The sequence below is a fragment of the Erigeron canadensis genome, chromosome 6, assembly GCF_010389155.1.
Source record: "Erigeron canadensis isolate Cc75 chromosome 6, C_canadensis_v1, whole genome shotgun sequence".
NCBI classification, from domain to species: Eukaryota; Viridiplantae; Streptophyta; class Magnoliopsida; order Asterales; family Asteraceae; genus Erigeron; species Erigeron canadensis.
This window is the reverse complement of record NC_057766.1, coordinates 4,005,417-4,025,887: the sequence shown is the minus strand read 5'-3', so window position 1 is coordinate 4,025,887 and position 20,471 is coordinate 4,005,417. Positions and strand designations below refer to the sequence as shown.

Sequence of the window (20,471 nt, the reverse complement as noted above, 5' to 3'; positions counted from 1 at the left end):
CAAAACTTATAAATCTGTTTTTATATGGATATGTGATGTTGCAAGTCCAAGTTCTCTATGTGATAAACAAGAATTGAGGGATGTCGAAAAAAGAGAGGCCAATGAAGATATAGCAGACCAGACCTAGTTGTTTATTGGTTCACTTATTACTTTAATTATTTGTTTGGGAGTACGGCAAAGGAAGTTGTAAAATAAAATACAACTGAAGTAGCCAGTAGACCATGACCTCGACTGGCTTGACCCATTTGCTCTTTCTAAATAGCCCGTGTTAAACTATTACCGAATCCCATGCTCTGCCTTGAATATTATAACCGGAGTATTATTCTCTATAAGTATACTTTAGATCCGGCTTGTCAAGATTCAGAGTTACCTTGCATAGTCGGAGATAAAATGTCCTTGTCTGTGGTGGAAGACCAACCAGAACAGGAAGAAAAAGAGGTCATGACTTCGTACATCATTTCCTTGCAATTTCTTTCTGAAGACACGAGGTTTGAAAAGATAGGCAGTAATTAAGGAGCACTTTAGTAACTCAACTTTACAATCACGCGTATAAAATATTACTTTGATCGTCTTTTCCTTTTGTGTTAGTGGTTGCGAGAATTATTTGTAAAGAAACCTTATTACAATTTAATATATTTAAAAGCATAATAATGATAAAAATAATAATAATGCCTTTAGCAAGGACAACGTCCTCACGTGAGCCGGGAAATTTTTAAGTTTTGGAGGGAATCAAAAATACGTATTTATTGAAACTAAATTGTTAAGAAAAAAATAAATAATAACAATTACATAAAGCAAGGACTTTGTCCTCTCTAAATGTAACCCGGTACTTTTTTCATTTTTAGCGGAAACCGAAAATTTTGAAATACACATATTAATAAATATAATACATATATTTATGTATAAGTGTTAATGTAAATAAATAAAAAACTTATAGTGAGGACTATGTCCTCTCTAAATGTAACCCGATATTTTTTTTATATCAATGGGAACTGAAAATTTAAAAATATATAAATTAATTAAAATAATACATATATATGTTTATATATAAATTATAATGTTAAAAATAAAAAACTTATAGTGAGGACATAGTCCTTCGTATAGCTCTGGTACTACTTTTCTTACATTTTTGACCATGAGTCAAACGAATAAAATAAATGAAAAAAATAAAAATTGTCTTGCGAGGACAATGTCTTTGCTAAATATCCGGTCAAACAAAAAAATCAACTAGGCCCACTCTTTTTGTCTTTTAGCGAGATTTGGTGAGGACTTAGTGTTCTTGCTGTATAGCTTCCTTGCTAAAACTCAATATTCTTAGTAGTGATATATGAGCTACATTATTATATATGGGTGATGTAAAAAGAAACAGTATCCAATTTGCTTGAATTGTAATTTGTAAAGTACAACAAATCTAGCTCAAAGTACTAATATCAGTCATACAACCAACTTTGTATAATAGCGTACGATTAATTTAGGACCTTGGAAGTATGAGATTGTAGGGAACTTTATGTCGTTATCTTATGAGGCTTTATTAATTATTAGTCAAGCACAACATTATTAGAGGAATATCATAATTAAGCATCTTTTAAAAATAAAAAGCAACCATTATGTTTACACATACTAGTCAAAAGCTAGCGTTTTTAACATGTTTCATGAATAGTCGTCGTAAATTTTTTTTTTATATAATCATAACCATGCATGGTACGTTAGAGCTACTCGATCGATCAGTATAATATATATAAAATTACACCACCCCCTTAATTGATCCCTTTATTCCTACTAAATAAATGAAGATTATTTCTGAAACTTTTTGCATTATTATCTTCCCACTACTTCTTCTTGAGTTCTCAAGTGGGTATTCAGATCTTGATGCTCTCTTGAAGCTCAAAGCTTCAATGTTATGGACCCCAACAGGGTCCGGGTTATACGACTGGAAAGTACCCAGCACTAACAATGTTTCCGGCAGTTCCAATATCTCACATTGTTCATTCTCTGGAGTTTCGTGTGATGAAAACTCACGTGTTACGTCGCTCAACATATCCAATACTCCTCTATCTGGAACTATCCCTAAAGAGATTGGCATTCTAAACAAGCTTGTTAATCTCACCCTCGTATCTAATAATCTAACGGGTGAACTTCCGTTGGAGATGAGCAATCTTACTATGATCAGGTTTATTGATTTATCCTCTAATCTATTTACTGGTGAGATCCCTGGCGTAGTCGTGGCAGGAATGACTAAGCTAGAGGCGTTCGACGTTTATGATAACAATTTCAGTGGGAAACTGCCAGTGGAGTTTGCTAAGTTGAAGAATTTGAGGACACTTTCACTACGAGGTAATATCTTCCATGGGGAAATTCCTGATGAATACTCGGAGTTTCCAAATTTAAAGATGCTAGATTTGGCAGGAAACGACCTTTCAGGAAGGATTCCGGGGAGCTTGTCAAATATATCGACTCTTAAAGAGCTTTTCCTTGGATATACTAGCTTTGAAGGTAGATTACCAAAAGAATTTGGTTCTTTCAAGACGTTACAACTTCTTGACCTGGCATTTTGTAATCTATCCGGACAAATTCCAGGCAGCCTTGGGAATCTTAACATGTTACTTACACTTTATTTGTTTGGAAACAATTTCATCGGTGAGATTCCACAAAGCCTGTCAGGATTAGTGAGTTTGAAATCGCTTGATTTGTCCGAGTGTCAGCTTACGAGTGGGATACCCGAGAGTTTTTCAGAATTGAAGAATTTAAAATTACTGAATTTGTTTGGTAACCATCTGGCGGGTCCTCTTCCTCGTTTTATAGGAGATCTCCCGAATCTTGAGGTGCTTCATCTATGGGACAACAATTTCACGTCGTCACTTCCGGAGAATCTGGGCCATAACGGCAAGCTACTAGAACTTGACGTCATGAGGAACCGCTTCACTGGACTGATTCCGCAAGATTTGTGCAAAGGAGGTACGTAATTAATGACAAGAAGTAGAAATTAAAATACTAGTGTTTTTTTTTATTAATTTATTATGATGATCATCTAGTGGGTTCGATCCTGTGTTATGATGCTTCAGTTATTGTGCCGATATGGTTTTGCTATGCTCCTATTAGTGTAATTGTGTCAAAGCTACAAGTGCCTTATTAAAACCATTACTGATATTAGTGTAATTGTGTCAAAGCTACAAGTGCCTTATTAAAACCATTACTGAATTTACATGTGTTCGAGTCTTACCTCTAATATTTGTATGGATGGATTAGTAGCGATTTTCGAAAATCTTGGTTCTATACATTCATGTAACATAAGAATGAGAGTAAAAATCTGTCATTAAAAAAAACCATTATGTGATGGATAGGTTAATTTGTTAAAAAGTTTATCATATCAAATGACTTATTAATTAAATGTATATTTATTTAAGGACAATACGACAATCAACATTTGTGGTATTAAATACATATATTTATTTATTAAAAAACCCAAAAATCAAATAATGGAAAAAAAAAACAAAAAGTTACATAAAAATTTCTAATATATTAGTTGAAAACAAAAAAATGAAAAAAATGTGTAAGATACCTATAAAATACCGCAAGAAAAAAAAAGCCTAAACATATGCTAGTTGCATAATCCGAAATGGTATGATGTGATGTTGACAAATGGCCACGTAGGAAAAAAAAACTGTGCAAGAAACCAAAATAATTTGAAGAAAAAAACTCAAACCCAATATATGGCTTGTTGTCCAAGATGTAATATTCTATTAAGGGAAATGATGATAAATTCTAATCCCGTCATCTTTTGTCATTCTAATACTTCCCCTCAAGTTGGATTTTGGGATCACCAAAATTCAACTTGATTAGACATCTATTGAAAATAAATATCCGCACTGCCTTTGTCAAGATATTTGCAAGTTGATCTTTTGATTCAACAAACGGTAACTTAATTATCCCATGTTGGAGCTTCTCTTGTATGAAATGTCAATTAACATCCACACGTTTGGTTCTGTCATGTTGTACTGGATTTGCTGAGATTTAAATAGCTGCTTCAATGTCACTCATAATCCGGATACTTTCTTTGGAAGCAAATCATAATTCCGTCACAAGTTTCGTTAGCCATAATGCTTCTACTAAACCTTTAGATATACCCCGGAACTTGGCTTCAACACTTGATAAAGATATGACCTTTTTCTTTTTACTCTTCCAGATGACAAGATTTTCTTCTACCATAGAGAATTATCCTGATGTCGATCTTCTGTTTCCTTTGTCTCCAGTACAATCAACATCTGTATATATCTGAATAGTAAGATGACCATCTGCTTTAAACAAAACTCCATGACCAGTCCTTCCTTTGAGGTATCAGATACTTTTAAAACTTCATACATGTGCTCTTCTTGAGGTTGGTGCACGAATAGACTTACTACTCCAACAACATATGCTACAGAGTATGAGCGAGATAAATCCCCTACCGTTCGTTGGTACCTATTTTTATCAACAAGTTTACCTTCTGATCTAATAAATAATTTCTGATTGATAACCATGGGTGTATTCGTCGGTTTACAATCAATCACTCTTATTTCTGTCAAAAAATCCAGCATATACTTCTTTTGACAAAATATTCCTTGTTGTGGTCGCAACACCTTAATTCCGAGGAAGTATCTTAAATTTCTCAAATCCTTCATCTCAAATTTTGCACATAATCTTCTTTTAACTTCCCGATTTCACTTTCATCATTTCTAGAATCATATTATCAACATAGCTAGATTAAAAAACATGTTATCCGATCTCCTTTGTGACTAAGAAACACAGTATGATTAGAATTACTTTGCTTATACCCATATTTTTCCATTGCCAGTGTGAATCTGTCAAACCATGCTTTGGGTTACTAGTTTAATCCATATAGAGACTTCTTCAACTTACAAATTTCTTCATGTTTGAAATCATGAGAGACTCCGGGTGGAGCTTCCATATACACTTTCTCTTTTTAGTTCTCCGTCTAAAAAGACAATTTTTACATCACACTGAAGATGCCAGCCTTAATATGCCCGCTATGGAGAGCATGATTGTTATTGTATTTAGCTTTGCAACTGGAGAGAATGTTTTGAGAGTAGGTACCTTTTGGCAACCAATCGAGCTTTATAACTTTCAAGTGCACCAGATAGTCTATATTTAATTTATTTGGATATTGGGATGAGAGAGAGTAGAAAGAGAAGGGCAACCTCCTGTTACAAGTTACCAGGTTAACATTTTGTTAACCATGTAATATTTTATAAGTTTATAGGTGATATCTACCAATATAGTAAAACAGAATTGTATATTTTTTTTATCGACACTTGGTGTATTCCTTGCACGACATGTGTCAATTTTGGTGTAATTAAAAAAAGATTTATAATTCATAATTAGTCAATTGTAATCATATATGAGTACTAATCTTTCTTTTGATTTAGTATAAAAAAACATTTTCATCACACTTGGCGCATTCCTTGCACCACATGTGTCATTTTGGTGTACCTAAAAAGAATATAATTCATAATTTATAATTATCTAATTCTAATCAAATAATAATCTTTATATATATAATATATATATATATATCTCATTATATATTTTAACATTATTATTATACTAAGTTTCCATATATATGATTCATTATAATTAATATTGTTAACAACTGATATTTAAATACGGAACACAATTATCTTAAAAGCTAGATAAAATATCTGCTAAGTCTTAAACATCTAATTATATTATACAATATATGGGGTTTCATATAATATGTAAAAGGATTTGTATCCAAAGTTAGGTATTGAATATCCACATATTCTCTATAATATATATAGATATAATAATGGTATCATATATATTATTGTAATCCGTACATCAATCATACGGGCATTAAGACTATATCAATAAAAAGTTACTAGTATAATGGACAATCACGTAGAAAGAGAAAAGTACATTAGCCGTTCAGTGATTAAACAATATAAACAAATATCTATACTCCCTAATAAAACAAATCCCCCCCCCCCACTTATTAATTATTTCTGTCTTTGAAATACCTTATTTGCCCTTGGACAAATTTTATTCCCATAATATCCTCTCCTCCTTAAAATCATGCACGCTTCAACCGCTGTCCTTCTTTTGTAACCCGCAATTTTGTTAACGCTGATATGGAAATTACTACCATCAACCACTGTCACTTCCGCCCACCGCCATAGTATACCGCCGCTGCATCGCGCGGGTATCCATCTAGTTGTCTACAAAAAAGTATTACGAAAGATGTAATACGATATATGTGTTCAATGTTTTAGAATTTTATTCTTTAAATTTGATTTTAACTACATTTTTTTAATTTTAATTTAAATATTTAATAGTTCATCTTATTTTCAAAATGCTTTTATTTGAAACAGCCATAAATCTAGTATCAACTATCATCATGAAGATTTTATTGTATTTCCAATATACAAGTATTTGTAGTGTCGGATGATAATTACCGCCCATGTTTGACGTAGTGTTCTTTGTTAATCTCAGGGAAGTTAAGTTTATTGATCCTAAGAGAAAATTCCTTCTTTGGACCATTACCCTTTAAACTTGGAAGTTGCAAGTCGTTGAAGAACATGAAAATCGGGAATAATTACATCAACGGTGGAATTCCAGTAAGCCTGTCAGGATTAGTGAGTTTGGAACAGCTTGATTTCTCCCACAACCAACTTACGGGTGGGATACCGGAGAGTTTCTCAGAATTGAAGAATTTGAAATTACTGAATCTGTTTGGTAACCATCTGGCAGGTCCTGTCCCTCCTTTTATAGGAGATCTCCCGAATCTAGAGGTGCTCCAGTTATGGGACAACAATTTTACGTCGTCACTTCCAGAGAATCTTGGCCGTAATGGCAAGCTACGAGTACTTGACGTCACACAAAACCGCTTCACTGGAATGATTCCGCAAGATTTGTGCAAAGGAGGTAAATAAGACTCCGTATATTATATGGTGCATTCTTTGGTATTCCTTTGCATTTCTTTTCTCTTTGCCTTTCTCATTCCCCAATTTGAACCAATCGCCCACTAATAATTGATGAAGTAGTTTACTTTTGTGATTGACATCAGGGAATTTACAAGAATTGATTCTAATCGAAAATTCGTTCTTTGGGCCACTACCTGCTCAACTTGGCTTTTGTTATTCATTGGCGAATATACGAATTAACGATAATTACTTCAACGGATCTATTCCAATTGGCGTCTTCAGTTTGCCGTCACTCATCAATCTTGATCTCCGTAATAATAATTTCAGCGGGGAACTTCCTGCCGAAAAGTATGGTCCTTCTCTTGAAAGTATCTTGATATCCAACAATAGCATCACAGGTAAAATACCTTCTGGGATAAGTGGTTCCGATCATCTACGAATGCTCTTGCTCGAATTAAATAACTTCGTTGGTGAACTACCCGATGAAATATTTAATTTGTATAGTTTGTATAAGATTAACCTCAGTGGTAACAATATCACTGGTGTCATTCCAGATTCCATTGGTAATTGTTCGGGTTTGATTACCATAGATTTTAGCCATAATAACATATATGGTGAAATTCCGAGAGGTTTCATGAACTTGGTTAGCTTGAGCAACCTTAATCTTTCAAGAAACAGACTAATGGGAGAGATTCCGGTCATATTAGGTCACATTAACAGCTTGACGACGTTAGATCTTTCGTATAATAACTTGTCGGGTGTAGTCCCTTCTGACGGACGACTACAAGAGTTCAGTGATGCGATATTTGCTGGAAACCCTAACCTTTCTTTACCAAATACAATTCACTGCCCACACAAATCTAAAGATCACAAGCGAAATTCAAACATCAAATCAAAACTCTTGATCATCCTAATCACCACAGTTTCCTTATTCACGACATTGATATTGTTCGGTGCATTAGTATGTATCATACAAGTAAAAAAGAAATGTGGCAATAATAAATCTGAAACATGGAAGCTTACCACATTTCAGAACTTGGGATTTAAAGTTGAAGACATTGTAGAGTGCTTGAAAGAAGATAACGTGATTGGGAAAGGTGGTGCTGGAACCGTGTATCGTGCTTTGATGCCCAACGGTGTTGATGTTGCTATCAAGCGTCTACATGGACGAGACTATGGGTTTGATGCAGAGATCAAAACATTAGGAAGATATAAGCACCGGAACATAGTGAGATTACTTGGATTCGTAACAAAAGGAGAAATCAATCTTCTAATTTACGAGTACATGTCTAATGGGAGTTTAGGTGACATTTTGCATGGACCGGGTGGGGAATATGTGCAATGGGAAGTAAGGTACAAAATTGCCGTGGATGTGGCAAAGGGATTATGTTACCTTCACCACGATTGCTCACCGATGATCATACATCGAGATGTGAAATCGAATAACATACTGTTGGATTCTGACTTTGAGGCTCATGTTGCTGATTTTGGTCTGGCCAAGTTCTTGAGACGCTCTGGTACTTCCGATTACATGTCATGCATTGCTGGATCATACGGATATATTGCACCAGGTATAAAGTTTTGACGCATAAACTCACAATTCTTCTTTCATGTTTGATATAACATGGGAGTGATCAGTTTCATACTTTCAAATCATTTCAACACAATTAGTCTAGGAAGCTACGCATACACAAACTGTATATATGCTTTTTCACTCCAACAATAGTATATATGTAATCGGCTCCAAGTCCGCCTTAGATGTTCACAAATGAGGTAAAACCCGAAAAAATTCAATCACACCCAGGCTTTGGAAACGTCGTGCTATGCCTAAAACCCAAAAAAGCACAAATGCCCGACACTGAGCTTAAAAGCCTAGGCTTTTTTCTAAAAGCAGCCCGGCCTGGGCTTTTTCGCCAGTTCTTTTTAAAAAATGTTATATGTATATCATACATCAAATGGCCCGGTCTGACCCTGCTTAGCCTGTTTTGGCCTACATATTCTCCAAATGCCCAGCTAAGCCTGGCTTGAACTTTTTGCCATGGTTTTCTCTTAACAAAAACTGCATGGCGTGACCAGGATCACGCTTTGTGCATCTCTAGTAATCTAGTGGTATGGTGTCCTATAGGTCTCTCATGGTCGAATCTTACTTAGTAAGCATAATTAGGGTGGTCTGAGAAAAAACTAAATAACCGCATAAGAATACTGGTTAAACAACTTCTGTATTATACACATCAGAGTCAAAGTTCGACTATATCAGGGATTTACAAAGATGGATCCCTCTCAGTTTACTTTTATACCCAACCATATATGAGTATACTAGGAACATGATTATACATATTACAGTTAAATCTAATTTGATAGCTAGGCTACTGCATTAGATTTGTCTTCACAAATAAGATGCTACAGTTATAAATATTATGAGCCTGTATTGATAAATCAACTCTAATAGTCGTTGCTTCCATCTATTCATTCTCTATCTGATTGTACTCTGTTTCATGAAGTACATTTTCCATTAATAGTTATTACCTTGTCCATTTTTTATTACTCTGTTTTACTGGTTTCAGAGTATGTACACACCTTGAAGGTAGATGAAAAAAGTGATGTCTACAGTTTTGGAGTTGTGCTTCTTGTACTGATATCAGGTAAAAAAGCGGTGGGGGAGTTTGGTGATGGGGTGGAGATTGTCAAATGGGTTAGAGATACGATTTCAAAGATTCCTCACCCAACAGATTCTTCGGTCGTGTTGTCTTTATTGGATTCGAGGCTCAGTGGTTACAATCTCTCAAGTGTGGCAGATGTGTTAAAGATCTCGATGATGTGCGTGAGATACGAGAGCACAACTAGGCCTAGCATGAGGGAAGTCGTTTACATGTTAACAAATAATCCTCCGTTGGAGGCCACACTTGTTGCATAAAACATGCTATATATGAAACAAGTACTTGTGGAAATGCCAACTTATAATTATATCATCTCTCTATTCTCTTCTCTATGTAGAACAGCCGAGCAATGATCTAGTATTCACCAAGTCTATCAATAGAGTTTGTATTGAAACTTTGATATGATGTCCTGCCAATTCATTTAATAAATAATTCCACTGTAAGGAGATATATTAATCTAATGGTGTCATAATTCATAGATGCTGGCATTCTTCATTGGGATAAGTGCTTCAAAATGTAACTAAGTATGACCAAATGTCTATTGTAGGAACCAACTATCAGTTTTGGATATTGTAGGAAGTAACTAGGTAAAAGAGTCTAAAACATTAAAAAATGACTTGTTCCATCATTAGCCAGTAAATACTCTATTTTCTTTTTAATTATTTCCGACGGGATTACGGGCTGAAAATTTCCCAACATGTATTTTCAATGTGTAAACCACATATGCTTAGCATTATCAGCTTAGAAGAACACGACCATATGGGAAATTTGTAGATAACCTAGTAACTTACAACTAAGACATCGTAGTTGTGACATATAAATACAGTATATAATTTGGAACATTATTTAAAAATAACTTGGATTGGACGTTGTTTTACTTTTGATCCGGGAGCAGGTCCGGTTGAAGTCATATAAATTTCCAGCAATCCTGAAAAGTTTAATGAGTAGAGTAATGAGGTAACTTTGGTGATTAAGGAGATAAAATGTCCTTGTCTGTGGTGGAAGACCAACCAGAACAGGAAGAAAAAGAGGTCATGACTTCGTACATCATTTCCTTGCAGTTTCTTTCTGAAGACACGAGGTTTGAAAAGATAGGCAGTAATTAAGGAGCACTTTAGTAACTCAACTTTACAATCACGCGTATAAAATATTACTTTGATCGTCTTTTCTTTTTGTGTTAGTGGTTGCGAGAATTATTTGTAAAGAAACCTTATTACTTTATTAGACTTTTGTAGATTTCTTAAAAGGTATAGTGTATATATGAGCTGCATTATTATATATGGGTGATGTAAAAAGAAACAATATCCAATTTGCTTGAATTGTAATTTGTAAAGTACAACAAATCTAGCTCAAAGTACTAATATCAGTCATACAACCAACTTTGTATAATAGCGTACGATTAATTTAGGACCTTGGAAGTATGAGATTGTAGGGAACTTTATGTCGTTATCTTATGAGGCTTTATTAATTATTAGTCAAGCACAACATTATTAGAGGAATATCATAATTAAGCATCTTTTAAAAATAAAAAGCAACCATTATGTTTACACATACTAGTCAAAAGCTAGCGTTTTTAACATGTTTCATGAATAGTCATCGTAAAATTTTCTTTTATATAATCATAACCATGCATGGTACGTTAGAGCTACTCGATCGATCAGTATAATATATATAAAATTACACCACCCCCTTAATTGATCCCTTTATTCCTACTAAATAAATGAAGATTATTTCTGAAACTTTTTGCATTATTATCTTCCCACTACTTCTTCTTGAGTTCTCAAGTGGGTATTCAGATCTTGATGCTCTCTTGAAGCTCAAAGCTTCAATGTTATGGACCCCAACAGGGTCCGGGTTATACGACTGGAAAGTACCCAGCACTAACAATGTTTCCGGCAGTTCCAATATCTCACATTGTTCATTCTCTGGAGTTTCGTGTGATGAAAACTCACGTGTTACGTCGCTCAACATATCCAATACTCCTCTATCTGGAACTATCCCTAAAGAGATTGGCATTCTAAACAAGCTTGTTAATCTCACCCTCGTATTTAATAATCTAACGGGTGAACTTCCGTTGGAGATGAGCAATCTTACTATGATCAGGTTTATTGATTTATCCTCTAATTTATTTACTGGTGAGATCCCAGGCGTAGTCGTGGCAGGAATGACTAAGTTAGAGGCGTTCAACGTTTATGATAATAATTTCAGTGGGAAGCTGCCAGTGGAGTTTGCTAAGTTGAAGAATTTGAGGACACTTTTTTTGTATAATAATTACTTCCATGGGGAAATCCCTGAGGAATACTCTGAGTTTCCAAATTTAAGGACGTTAGAATTGTCAGGAAACCCCCTTTCAAGAATGATTCCGGGGAGCTTGTCAAATATATCGACTCTGGAGGAGCTTTTCCTTAGATATACTAGCTATGAAGGTGGATTACCGAAAGAATTTGGTTCTTTGAAGACGTTAGAAATACTTGACCTGGCATTTTGTAATCTATCTGGACAAATTCCAGAGAGCCTTGGAAATCTTAAGATGTTACATACAATTTATTTTTTTGGCAACAATTTCATCGGTGAGATTCCACACAGCCTGTCAGGATTAGTGAATTTGAAATCGCTTGATTTGTCCGATTGTCAGCTTACGGGTGGGATACCCGAGAGTTTTTCAGAATTGAAGAATTTAAAATTATTGAATTTGTTTGGTAACCATCTGGCGGGTCCTCTTCCTCGTTTTATAGGAGATCTCCCGAACCTAGAGGTGCTTAAGTTATGGGACAACAATTTCACGTCATCACTTCCGGATAATCTGGGCCGTAATGGCAAGCTACTAGAACTTGACGTCACAAGAAACCGCTTCACTGGACTGATTCCGCAAGATTTGTGCTATGGAGGTACGTAAGACTACTCACATTAGTGTCAACTTTATTAAAAAACTAACTTCTTTTGACCACGAGAGATCTGGTTGGTTGTAAGCTCAAATTTTATTTATATTTACAACCCAACCTAAACGACACTTTTATTATTTAGAAAAAATGTAATCTTTTTACTCTAAACTCCAACTTAGGGGAATCTATCTAGTTTCGTTTTTTAAAAGAGTTTTATTTTAAAAGAGTTTTTACTCTAAACTCCAACAAAATTAATATCGTTAATTTTTAATGTCAAAATTCCATTAAGTGCCTTATCTACTTGCAACGTCATCAAAAAGCTGGCGTAGATATATGAACTAGTTTTTTTTTTAAAGGTGAATTTCGCTTGAAACTAACTGTCGCGATTCGATAGCGAGAGGTCTAACATACGTTGTCTTAACCGGGTCCGTACTAGAGAGCTCATTCGAAGTAGAATTGCCTATTTCAAATACCCAATGGGGGAAAACCCCATACTTATCCATCCGAAAGCACGACGATTAATAGGGGTAAACTCTGCGAAGACTTAAATTTGGGTAAACCCAATTCAAGCCCTCACAAAAGGACTATCTATATCTCAAAGTTGGTGGAATGAGGATTTGAACCTTGGACCTATAGGTCAAACTCCAAACCACTCCACGAAACTCTCATGATGCATATATGACCTAGTAATCCATCTATACACAACACCTTTTTTAGACACATACTAGATCTTTTACCTGCACGGTGTGCGAATATTTCAAAATATAGATAAATTAAGTTGGCTAAAAGGTTATAATGTCTAGGTCAATAATTATTAATAATTTGTTTATCGGTAAAAATTAACCTAAACTTTAAGTGGTGACACCACCTATTCATGCATTTGAATTGTAATTCTTGATGATAATTTATTAGTTTGAAGGAAGTTCTTCACAATCTTAAAACTCTTTAGGATAAGTATAACACTTGTTACTTAATAGCATATAAACTTTAAAAAATCAACTGATGTTGTATTGTTGTGATTTTATTATATAAATAATAAAGTGGTGTTAGTTTTTAATTAAAAAGGGTTTTTATAGTTAATATGTCTAATAATCGTTGATATGTCTAATAATCGTTGTTAAAAGAAATATACCTAAAAGTCAAAAGCTATTTTTGAAAGATTTTTTTATATCTTTATCTAAAACTAATTGCCATTGAAGTTTATGAATTCTTCTCTATAATTTTGTAATATACATATATATATAGTTTTTATTTAGTTATCAAAAAGCTTGGTTTTGTATGCAATATATATACCTTACAAATAAAAATATGTATACATATATATAAATGTTTGTATGTAAATGATACATTCATATATATGCATAATAGTGAATGAATAAGATTACTAAAAAATTGAAACTTACAGTAGCAGATTAAAAAGTAGTATATGTTATGATATTTTTCTTCTACATAAAAGTGTAAAGCTACCATCTCTTCAATTAAATTGATGAACTATGGTAATATATTTATTTATAGGCTTATAGCCATATAGTTATTCACATACGGAATTTTGGAAGAAATTTTGTATGAGATTAGACATTTTTTAAAAATCTTTTATGTATAGCTATTAATTAATATTTTTATGGGTTTTGATTTACTTTCTCAACGGGATTTTTATATATGCAATTTATTTTATTTATTTAATATATATTTAGTATTTATTTTAATTTAAACTTGCATGAAATATTTATTATTTAGGCATATATTAAGTATGTATTGTAAAAAAATACGAAGATGAATCCTCTATGGCATATTTTAGATTAACTTTAAATTTGAAGGCTATTTTAGAAATCTAGGATTCCTACTCTTTTATTAGATATATAGATAGATAGATATAGATATATAGACACAACACAAATATCAAAAATTGTTCTCTCTCTTCTTTGATCTTCACACGCACACTCTCTTCCTCTTCAAAATAAAACTCCGGCCGGCCACCTCTGCTACCGCCTAACCACCGCCGTCCGGTTATCGGAAAAATGATCAAACGCCCCAGAGTCATCAACAACACCATCTACAACCACCCAGACCACGGGCCACCCATACATTATTCAAGAACTCGACGGATCAACAGTAACCACACAGCGGCCGGAAAATTCAATAACTCGTTGGAAACTTTAGAAATCGAAAATCAATGGATTCAAACACAATTGGAACTCGAATCCCTTATGTAGATCTCCTCGGAATCCAACATGTCCATTTCAGATGTTATTCAAAACTCCTCGGAATCCACTTTCAGATTTGGTCAACGCTGGTCAAACAACCCCTTCTTCCTCTTCATATCGACATCTCTGTTTCCTTTCTAATCTCCGTTTCTGTTTCTCTAATTTTGGGTGTTATTATATGTATATGTGTATACATTTTCATTATCCAGGAGTTTTCCACGTAAGCTTTTTAGATGACGTGGCATGATGACTTGATACTTAACGGGTGACTAACTACGAAAACTAACAACATTACCTTTATTAAAAAATATATAGTTATGAAATCCTTTTAATAGATGAAACCTAAATAAGATCCTCTAGGAATTTTGAGTGAAAATATTACTTTTTTATGGATTTTTCCCTTATTATATGGTTAGAAAAATGCAACAGAAATATGAGTGTACAGATTTTGAAATTAAAAATGTTTGCTTAAGTATAATCATATATAATGAAAATATTTGCTCATGTATAATCATTTGATGAATGCTATAATGAATATATTAACAAATTAATCAAAGTTTAAAGGATCAAACAATATGGTAAAACTTTAAATTAGTAGTGAAATACTTCGTATTAACTTAAATAATCCACCCTTATATTAACTATTATTATATGAAGATTTTGTTGTATTTCCAATACATTTGTAGTGTCAGATGATAATAATCGCCCATGTTTGACGCAGTGTTGTTGTTAATCTCAGGGAAGTTAAGTCTATTAATCCTAAAGGAAAATTCCTTCTTTGGACCATTACCCTTTAAACTTGGAACTTGCAAGTCGTTGAAGAACATAAAAATCGGGAATAATTACATCAACGGTGGAATACCACCAAGCCTGTCAGGATTAGTGAGTTTGGAACAACTTGATTTCTCCCACAATCAACTTACGGGTGGGATACCGGAGAGTTTCTCAGAATTGAAGAATTTGAAATCACTCAGTTTGTTTGGTAACCATTTGGCGGGTCCTCTCCCGTCTTTTATAGGAGAGCTTCCCAATCTAGAGGTGCTCCAGTTATGGGACAACAATTTCACGTTATCACTTCCGGGGAATCTGGGCCGTAATGGTAAGCTACGAGTACTTGACGTCACGCAAAACCGCTTCACTGGAATGATTCCACAAGATTTGTGCAAAGGAGGTAAATAATACATTATATGGTGCATTCTTTAATTTGTTATTTCCATTTCTTTCAAAAATTTTCTTACTCTATACATACCTTTGACCGGTGGCGGCTCGAGAATTGCAGTGCCTAGGTTGAATCACGAAAAATAGCCCCCTCAAAAGTCAAATTAAAATACAAACAAAACTTTCATGAATAATGGCTAAATGTTAGAACGATGATTATAAACATAACAAAAACTAGTATTAAGTCATAGTTGTCAACTAGTTAGTATATATTATACATATATAAAATATGTAATTAAATTCTTGTGCCCCACGAAAATTAAAAGAGGTATTCATTGGCTCATTGCATATAATAGGTCCCGGGTTTGATCCCATCCTTTTTCTTTGTGGATCCTTATGTGCAGGTAGTTGCCATTAAGAGTAATAATAACTAATGTAGCTTACGAGATTAAGGTGTCCCCGTCATTATATATTTTTTGCAAATATATACCTTTGACAAGCTACAATTATGAATAATATGTGGTTAAGTTTTTAAAATATGTCATCACTCTATATATGGAATGAAATAATATTATCTCGCATGGATTGAACATTTTGCGTGGCACTGTAAAGGCTCCGCCACATCGCACTCCGTGTCACCGTTTGGATTTTGCCATGTCCAATCTTCCTTAGTGTTCCTTTGCATTCCCTTTCTGTTTGTCTTTCCCATTTCTTAGTTTGAACCAATTGCCCCCTTAGAATTGAAGAAGTAGTTTTCTTTTGTGATTGATATCAGGGAATTTACAAGAATTGGTTCTAAGGGAAAATTCGTTCTTTGGGCCACTACCTGCTCAACTTGGCTTTTGCCAGTCATTGGCGAATATACGAATTAACGATAATTACTTCAACGGATCTATTCCCATCGGTGTCTTCAGTAATTTGCCGAAACTCATCAATCTTGATCTTCGTAATAATAATTTCAGCGGGGAACTTCCTGCCGAAAAATATGGTCCCTCTCTTGAAAGTATCTTAATATCCAACAATAGCGTCACAGGTAAAATACCTTCAGGGATAAGTGGTTCTGTTCATCTACAAATGTTGTCACTTGAATTAAATAACTTCGTTGGTGAACTACCAGATGAAATATTTAATTTGTATAGTTTGTATAAGATTAACCTGAGCGGTAACAATATCACCGGTGTCATTCCAGATTCCATTGGTAATTGTTCGGGTTTAATTACTGTAGATTTTAGCCATAATAACATATATGGTGAAATTCCGAAAGGTTTCCTGAATTTGGTAAGCTTGAGCAACCTTAATCTTTCTCGAAACAGACTCATGGGAGAGATTCCGAGCATATTAGGTCACATTAACAGCTTGACGACGTTAGATCTTTCTTACAATAAGTTGTCAGGTATAGTCCCCTCGGACGGACGACTGCAAGAATTCAATGATGCGGTATTTGATGGAAACCCTAACCTTTCTTTACCACATACAGTTCACAGCCCAGACAAATCTAAAAATCACAGGCGACATTCAATCATCAAATCAAAACTCTTGATCATCCTAATCTCCACAGTTTCCTTATTCACGACATTGATATTTTTCGGTGCATTAGTTTCCATCATATGTATTAGAAAGAAACGTGGCGATATTAAATTAGAAACATGGAAGCTTACCGCATTTCAGGAGTTAGGATTTAAAGTTGAAGACATCGTAGAGTGCTTGAAAGAAGAGAACGTAATTGGGAAAGGTGGTGCTGGAACCGTGTATCGTGCTTTGATGCCCAACGGTGTTGATGTTGCTATCAAGCGTCTACATGGACGAGACTATGGGTTTGATGCAGAGATCAAAACGTTAGGAAGATATAAGCACAAGAACATAGTGAGATTACTTGGATTCGTAACAAAAGGAGAAATCAATCTTCTAATTTATGAGTACATGTCTAATGGGAGTTTAGGTGACATTTTGCATGGACCAGGAGGGGAACATTTGCAATGGGAAGCAAGGTACAAAATAGCAGTTGAGGTGGCAAAGGGATTGTGTTACCTTCACCATGATTGCTCACCAATGATCGTACATCGAGATGTGAAATCGAATAACATACTCTTGGATTCTGACTTTGAGGCTCATGTTGCTGATTTTGGTCTGGCCAAGTTCTTGAGGCGCTCGGGTACTTCTGAGTACATGTCATGTATTGCTGGATCATTTGGGTATATTGCTCCAGGTAAATGTTTTTAATGCAAAAACCTTGCAATTCCTCTTTCATCTTTTGATATAACATGCTCTAAAATTAGTCTTTTCCTAGGGGAGTTATTAATTACAGTAGTAAGTAGTATGGTTGGATTTAGTGGTTAACACCCTTACCTTTGTAGACAGAGGCCAAAGGTTCAATCCTCACCCCATGCAAAGGCCGGAGGTCCTTTTCTGTCATTTAGTTAGAACTTGAAAGCAACCTCTCTACCTTGGTAAAGGTAAGGTTGTCTATATCTCAACCTCCTCCATACACCGTCAAGGTATTAGGACCCAAAACCCGTAGAAAACGGCATTGAGTGTTACATAGTTATTAACTATAGTAGTACCAATTCCATACTTCCAAATCATTTCAACTCAATTAGTCTAGGAAGCTAGGAATACCCAAACTATATATGGGTTTTCACCAGCTCTAAGTCCGCCTATGTACACAAATTTGCTAAAGCCCGAAATATGTCGGTCACCCAAGCTCTGTGAAGGCCGTGCTATGCCTAAAACTCAAACAGCCCGAAAGCCCAAACCCTAAGCTTGAAAGCCCAGCCTCTTTCAAAAAATACCCAGGTTTTTCCAGACAACTCTTTTTAGAAAATGCTACATCATAAGGCACATTCTGACCCTGCTTAGCCTATTTGGGCCTTAATTGGCGTATATATTCTCCAAAAGCCTGGCTAACAAGAACTATAGGTTGTGACCTTAATCGGGCTTTGTGCATCTCTAGTCAACCTAGTGGTATGCTGTTCTATAGGTCTCTCATGGTTGAATCGTAGAAACTAGTAAGCATCCTAGGATGGTCTAAGAAAAATCAACGGCACAATTAATAGTGGTCAAACCTTGTACATCAGATTCATAGTTCGCCTATACCAGAGAAATCTAAAGAGGGATCCCTCTCCGTTTACTTTTATACTTAGTTATATATTAATGTTATAAATGTTATGATCATGTATTGATAAATCAACTTTAATAGTCGTTGCTTCTATCTATTCATTCTTTATCTGATTGTACACGGTGTTTCGTGAAGTACATTGTTCATTAATAGTTGTTACCTTGTCATTGAAAAAAACTTTATTAAGTGTCTGTTTTATTGGTTTAAAAGTTAGTAAGTCTTTGTGCTTATTTCAGAGTACGTACACACCTTAAAGGTAGATGAAAAAAGTGATGTCTATAGTTTTGGAGTTGTGCTTCTTGTACTGATATCAGGTAAAAAAGCAGTGGGGGAGTTTGGTGATGGAGTGGAGATTGTTAAATGGGTTAGAGATACGATTTCAAAGAACCCTCACCCAACAGATTCTTCGGTCGTGTTGTCTGTATTGGATTCGAGGCTTAGTGGTTACAATCTTTCAAGTGTGGCAGATGTGTTAAAGATCTCGATGATGTGCGTGAGATACGAGAGCACAACTAGGCCTAGCATGAGGGAAGTCGTTTACATGTTAACAAATAATCCTCCACTCGAGGCCACACTTGTTGCATAAACGCCAACTTATAGATGTATTATCTCTCTATTTTCTCTCTATATACAAGTCAAGTGTGGTATTATTATGTACGGTTCTTACTCATCTTTTTCATTGAATTCAACTTTTTACTAAAATATGGTGTGAAGAAGATACAAATATACCGTATGATATGTCTTTAATTTTTTTTTGTTAGATTCACATATACGAGTACTATTGTGAGTTTGTCCCATTCTTTGTACTTGATAACTGATGTTGTAGTTGTTAATATATAGCTTTCCTTCTTGCGTGCAGCGTACATTATTAAAGAAATCACATGACCTGATATTGTATAAAGAATCATTAGGTATAAATATCAAATACGATATAGTACTGTAGTAGTAAGTATACAAGACGACCCATCAGGATAGTTTCTCATCTTGAAAGTTAATATGATTTCTGCATATTTCATTGTTTAAATATTCCATGGTTAGTTGTCATGTATTCAATGATCATGATGTTTATAGATAGCAACCATTAGATAGCAACCATTGTTGTACTATATAAGTTTTTATAGGTTGTTTAACTGTTTGCTGGTGACATAATATTACTTGAACATATATAATAGCTAGAATATGTTTGTGGGTCAATCCGACTCTGTATAACGGCCTTTTGAACTCTGATACAGTTGTTGACCTTCTCATTATACCACATCTGCTTAGCACTGCCAGCTTCGAAGAAAATGACCATATGGGAAATTTGAAGATTACCTAGTAATTTCACACCAAGACAACGTAGTGGTGACTTATAATTTGGCACAAATAACTTGAATTGGACGCTGCTTCGGTTAAAGTTATATAAATTACCAACAACCCTGAAAAGTTTGGGTAGAGTAATGAGGTAAGTGTATAGATAGAAATGGAGATTTAAGGGTTTCGCAAGACAACCGAAACTTATAAATCCGTTTTTATAC

At 34.6% G+C, this 20,471-nt stretch overlaps 2 protein-coding genes across 2 annotated transcripts; both read left to right on the top strand.

Annotated features, from left to right (window-relative positions):
* Positions 1-1,787: 1,787 nt before the first annotated feature.
* Positions 1,788-9,872, top strand: LOC122604147 (receptor protein kinase CLAVATA1-like). The gene is made up of 4 exons (XM_043777045.1): positions 1,788-2,781; positions 6,766-6,939; positions 7,082-8,509; positions 9,503-9,872. Exons 1-4 carry the CDS (start codon positions 1,788-1,790, stop codon positions 9,850-9,852), a joined length of 2,946 nt encoding a protein of 981 aa, XP_043632980.1. The 3' UTR covers positions 9,853-9,872.
* Positions 9,873-11,315: 1,443 nt separating this feature from the next.
* On the top strand, positions 11,316-19,540 carry LOC122604146 (receptor protein kinase CLAVATA1-like). Its single transcript, XM_043777044.1, has 3 exons — positions 11,316-12,483; positions 16,615-18,045; positions 19,191-19,540. Exons 1-3 carry the CDS (start codon positions 11,316-11,318, stop codon positions 19,538-19,540), a joined length of 2,949 nt encoding a protein of 982 aa, XP_043632979.1.
* The last annotated feature ends 931 nt before the right edge of the window (positions 19,541-20,471 follow it).

What these genes read in the sequence shown, in the direction of transcription:
- LOC122604146 (XM_043777044.1), top strand. Translation starts at nt 11,316, where the DNA reads ATGAAGATTATTTCTGAAACTTTTTGCATTATTATCTTCCCACTACTT. An exon ending in GCAAGATTTGTGCTATGGAG is followed by an intron (nt 12,484 to 16,614) that starts GTACGTAAGACT and finishes GATTGATATCAG; the next exon opens with GGAATTTACAAGAATTGGTT. An exon ending in ATTTGGGTATATTGCTCCAG is followed by an intron (nt 18,046 to 19,190) that starts GTAAATGTTTTT and finishes TGCTTATTTCAG; the next exon opens with AGTACGTACACACCTTAAAG.
- LOC122604147 (XM_043777045.1), top strand. Translation starts at nt 1,788, where the DNA reads ATGAAGATTATTTCTGAAACTTTTTGCATTATTATCTTCCCACTACTT. An exon ending in GCAAGATTTGTGCAAAGGAG is followed by an intron (nt 6,940 to 7,081) that starts GTAAATAAGACT and finishes GATTGACATCAG; the next exon opens with GGAATTTACAAGAATTGATT. An exon ending in ATACGGATATATTGCACCAG is followed by an intron (nt 8,510 to 9,502) that starts GTATAAAGTTTT and finishes TACTGGTTTCAG; the next exon opens with AGTATGTACACACCTTGAAG.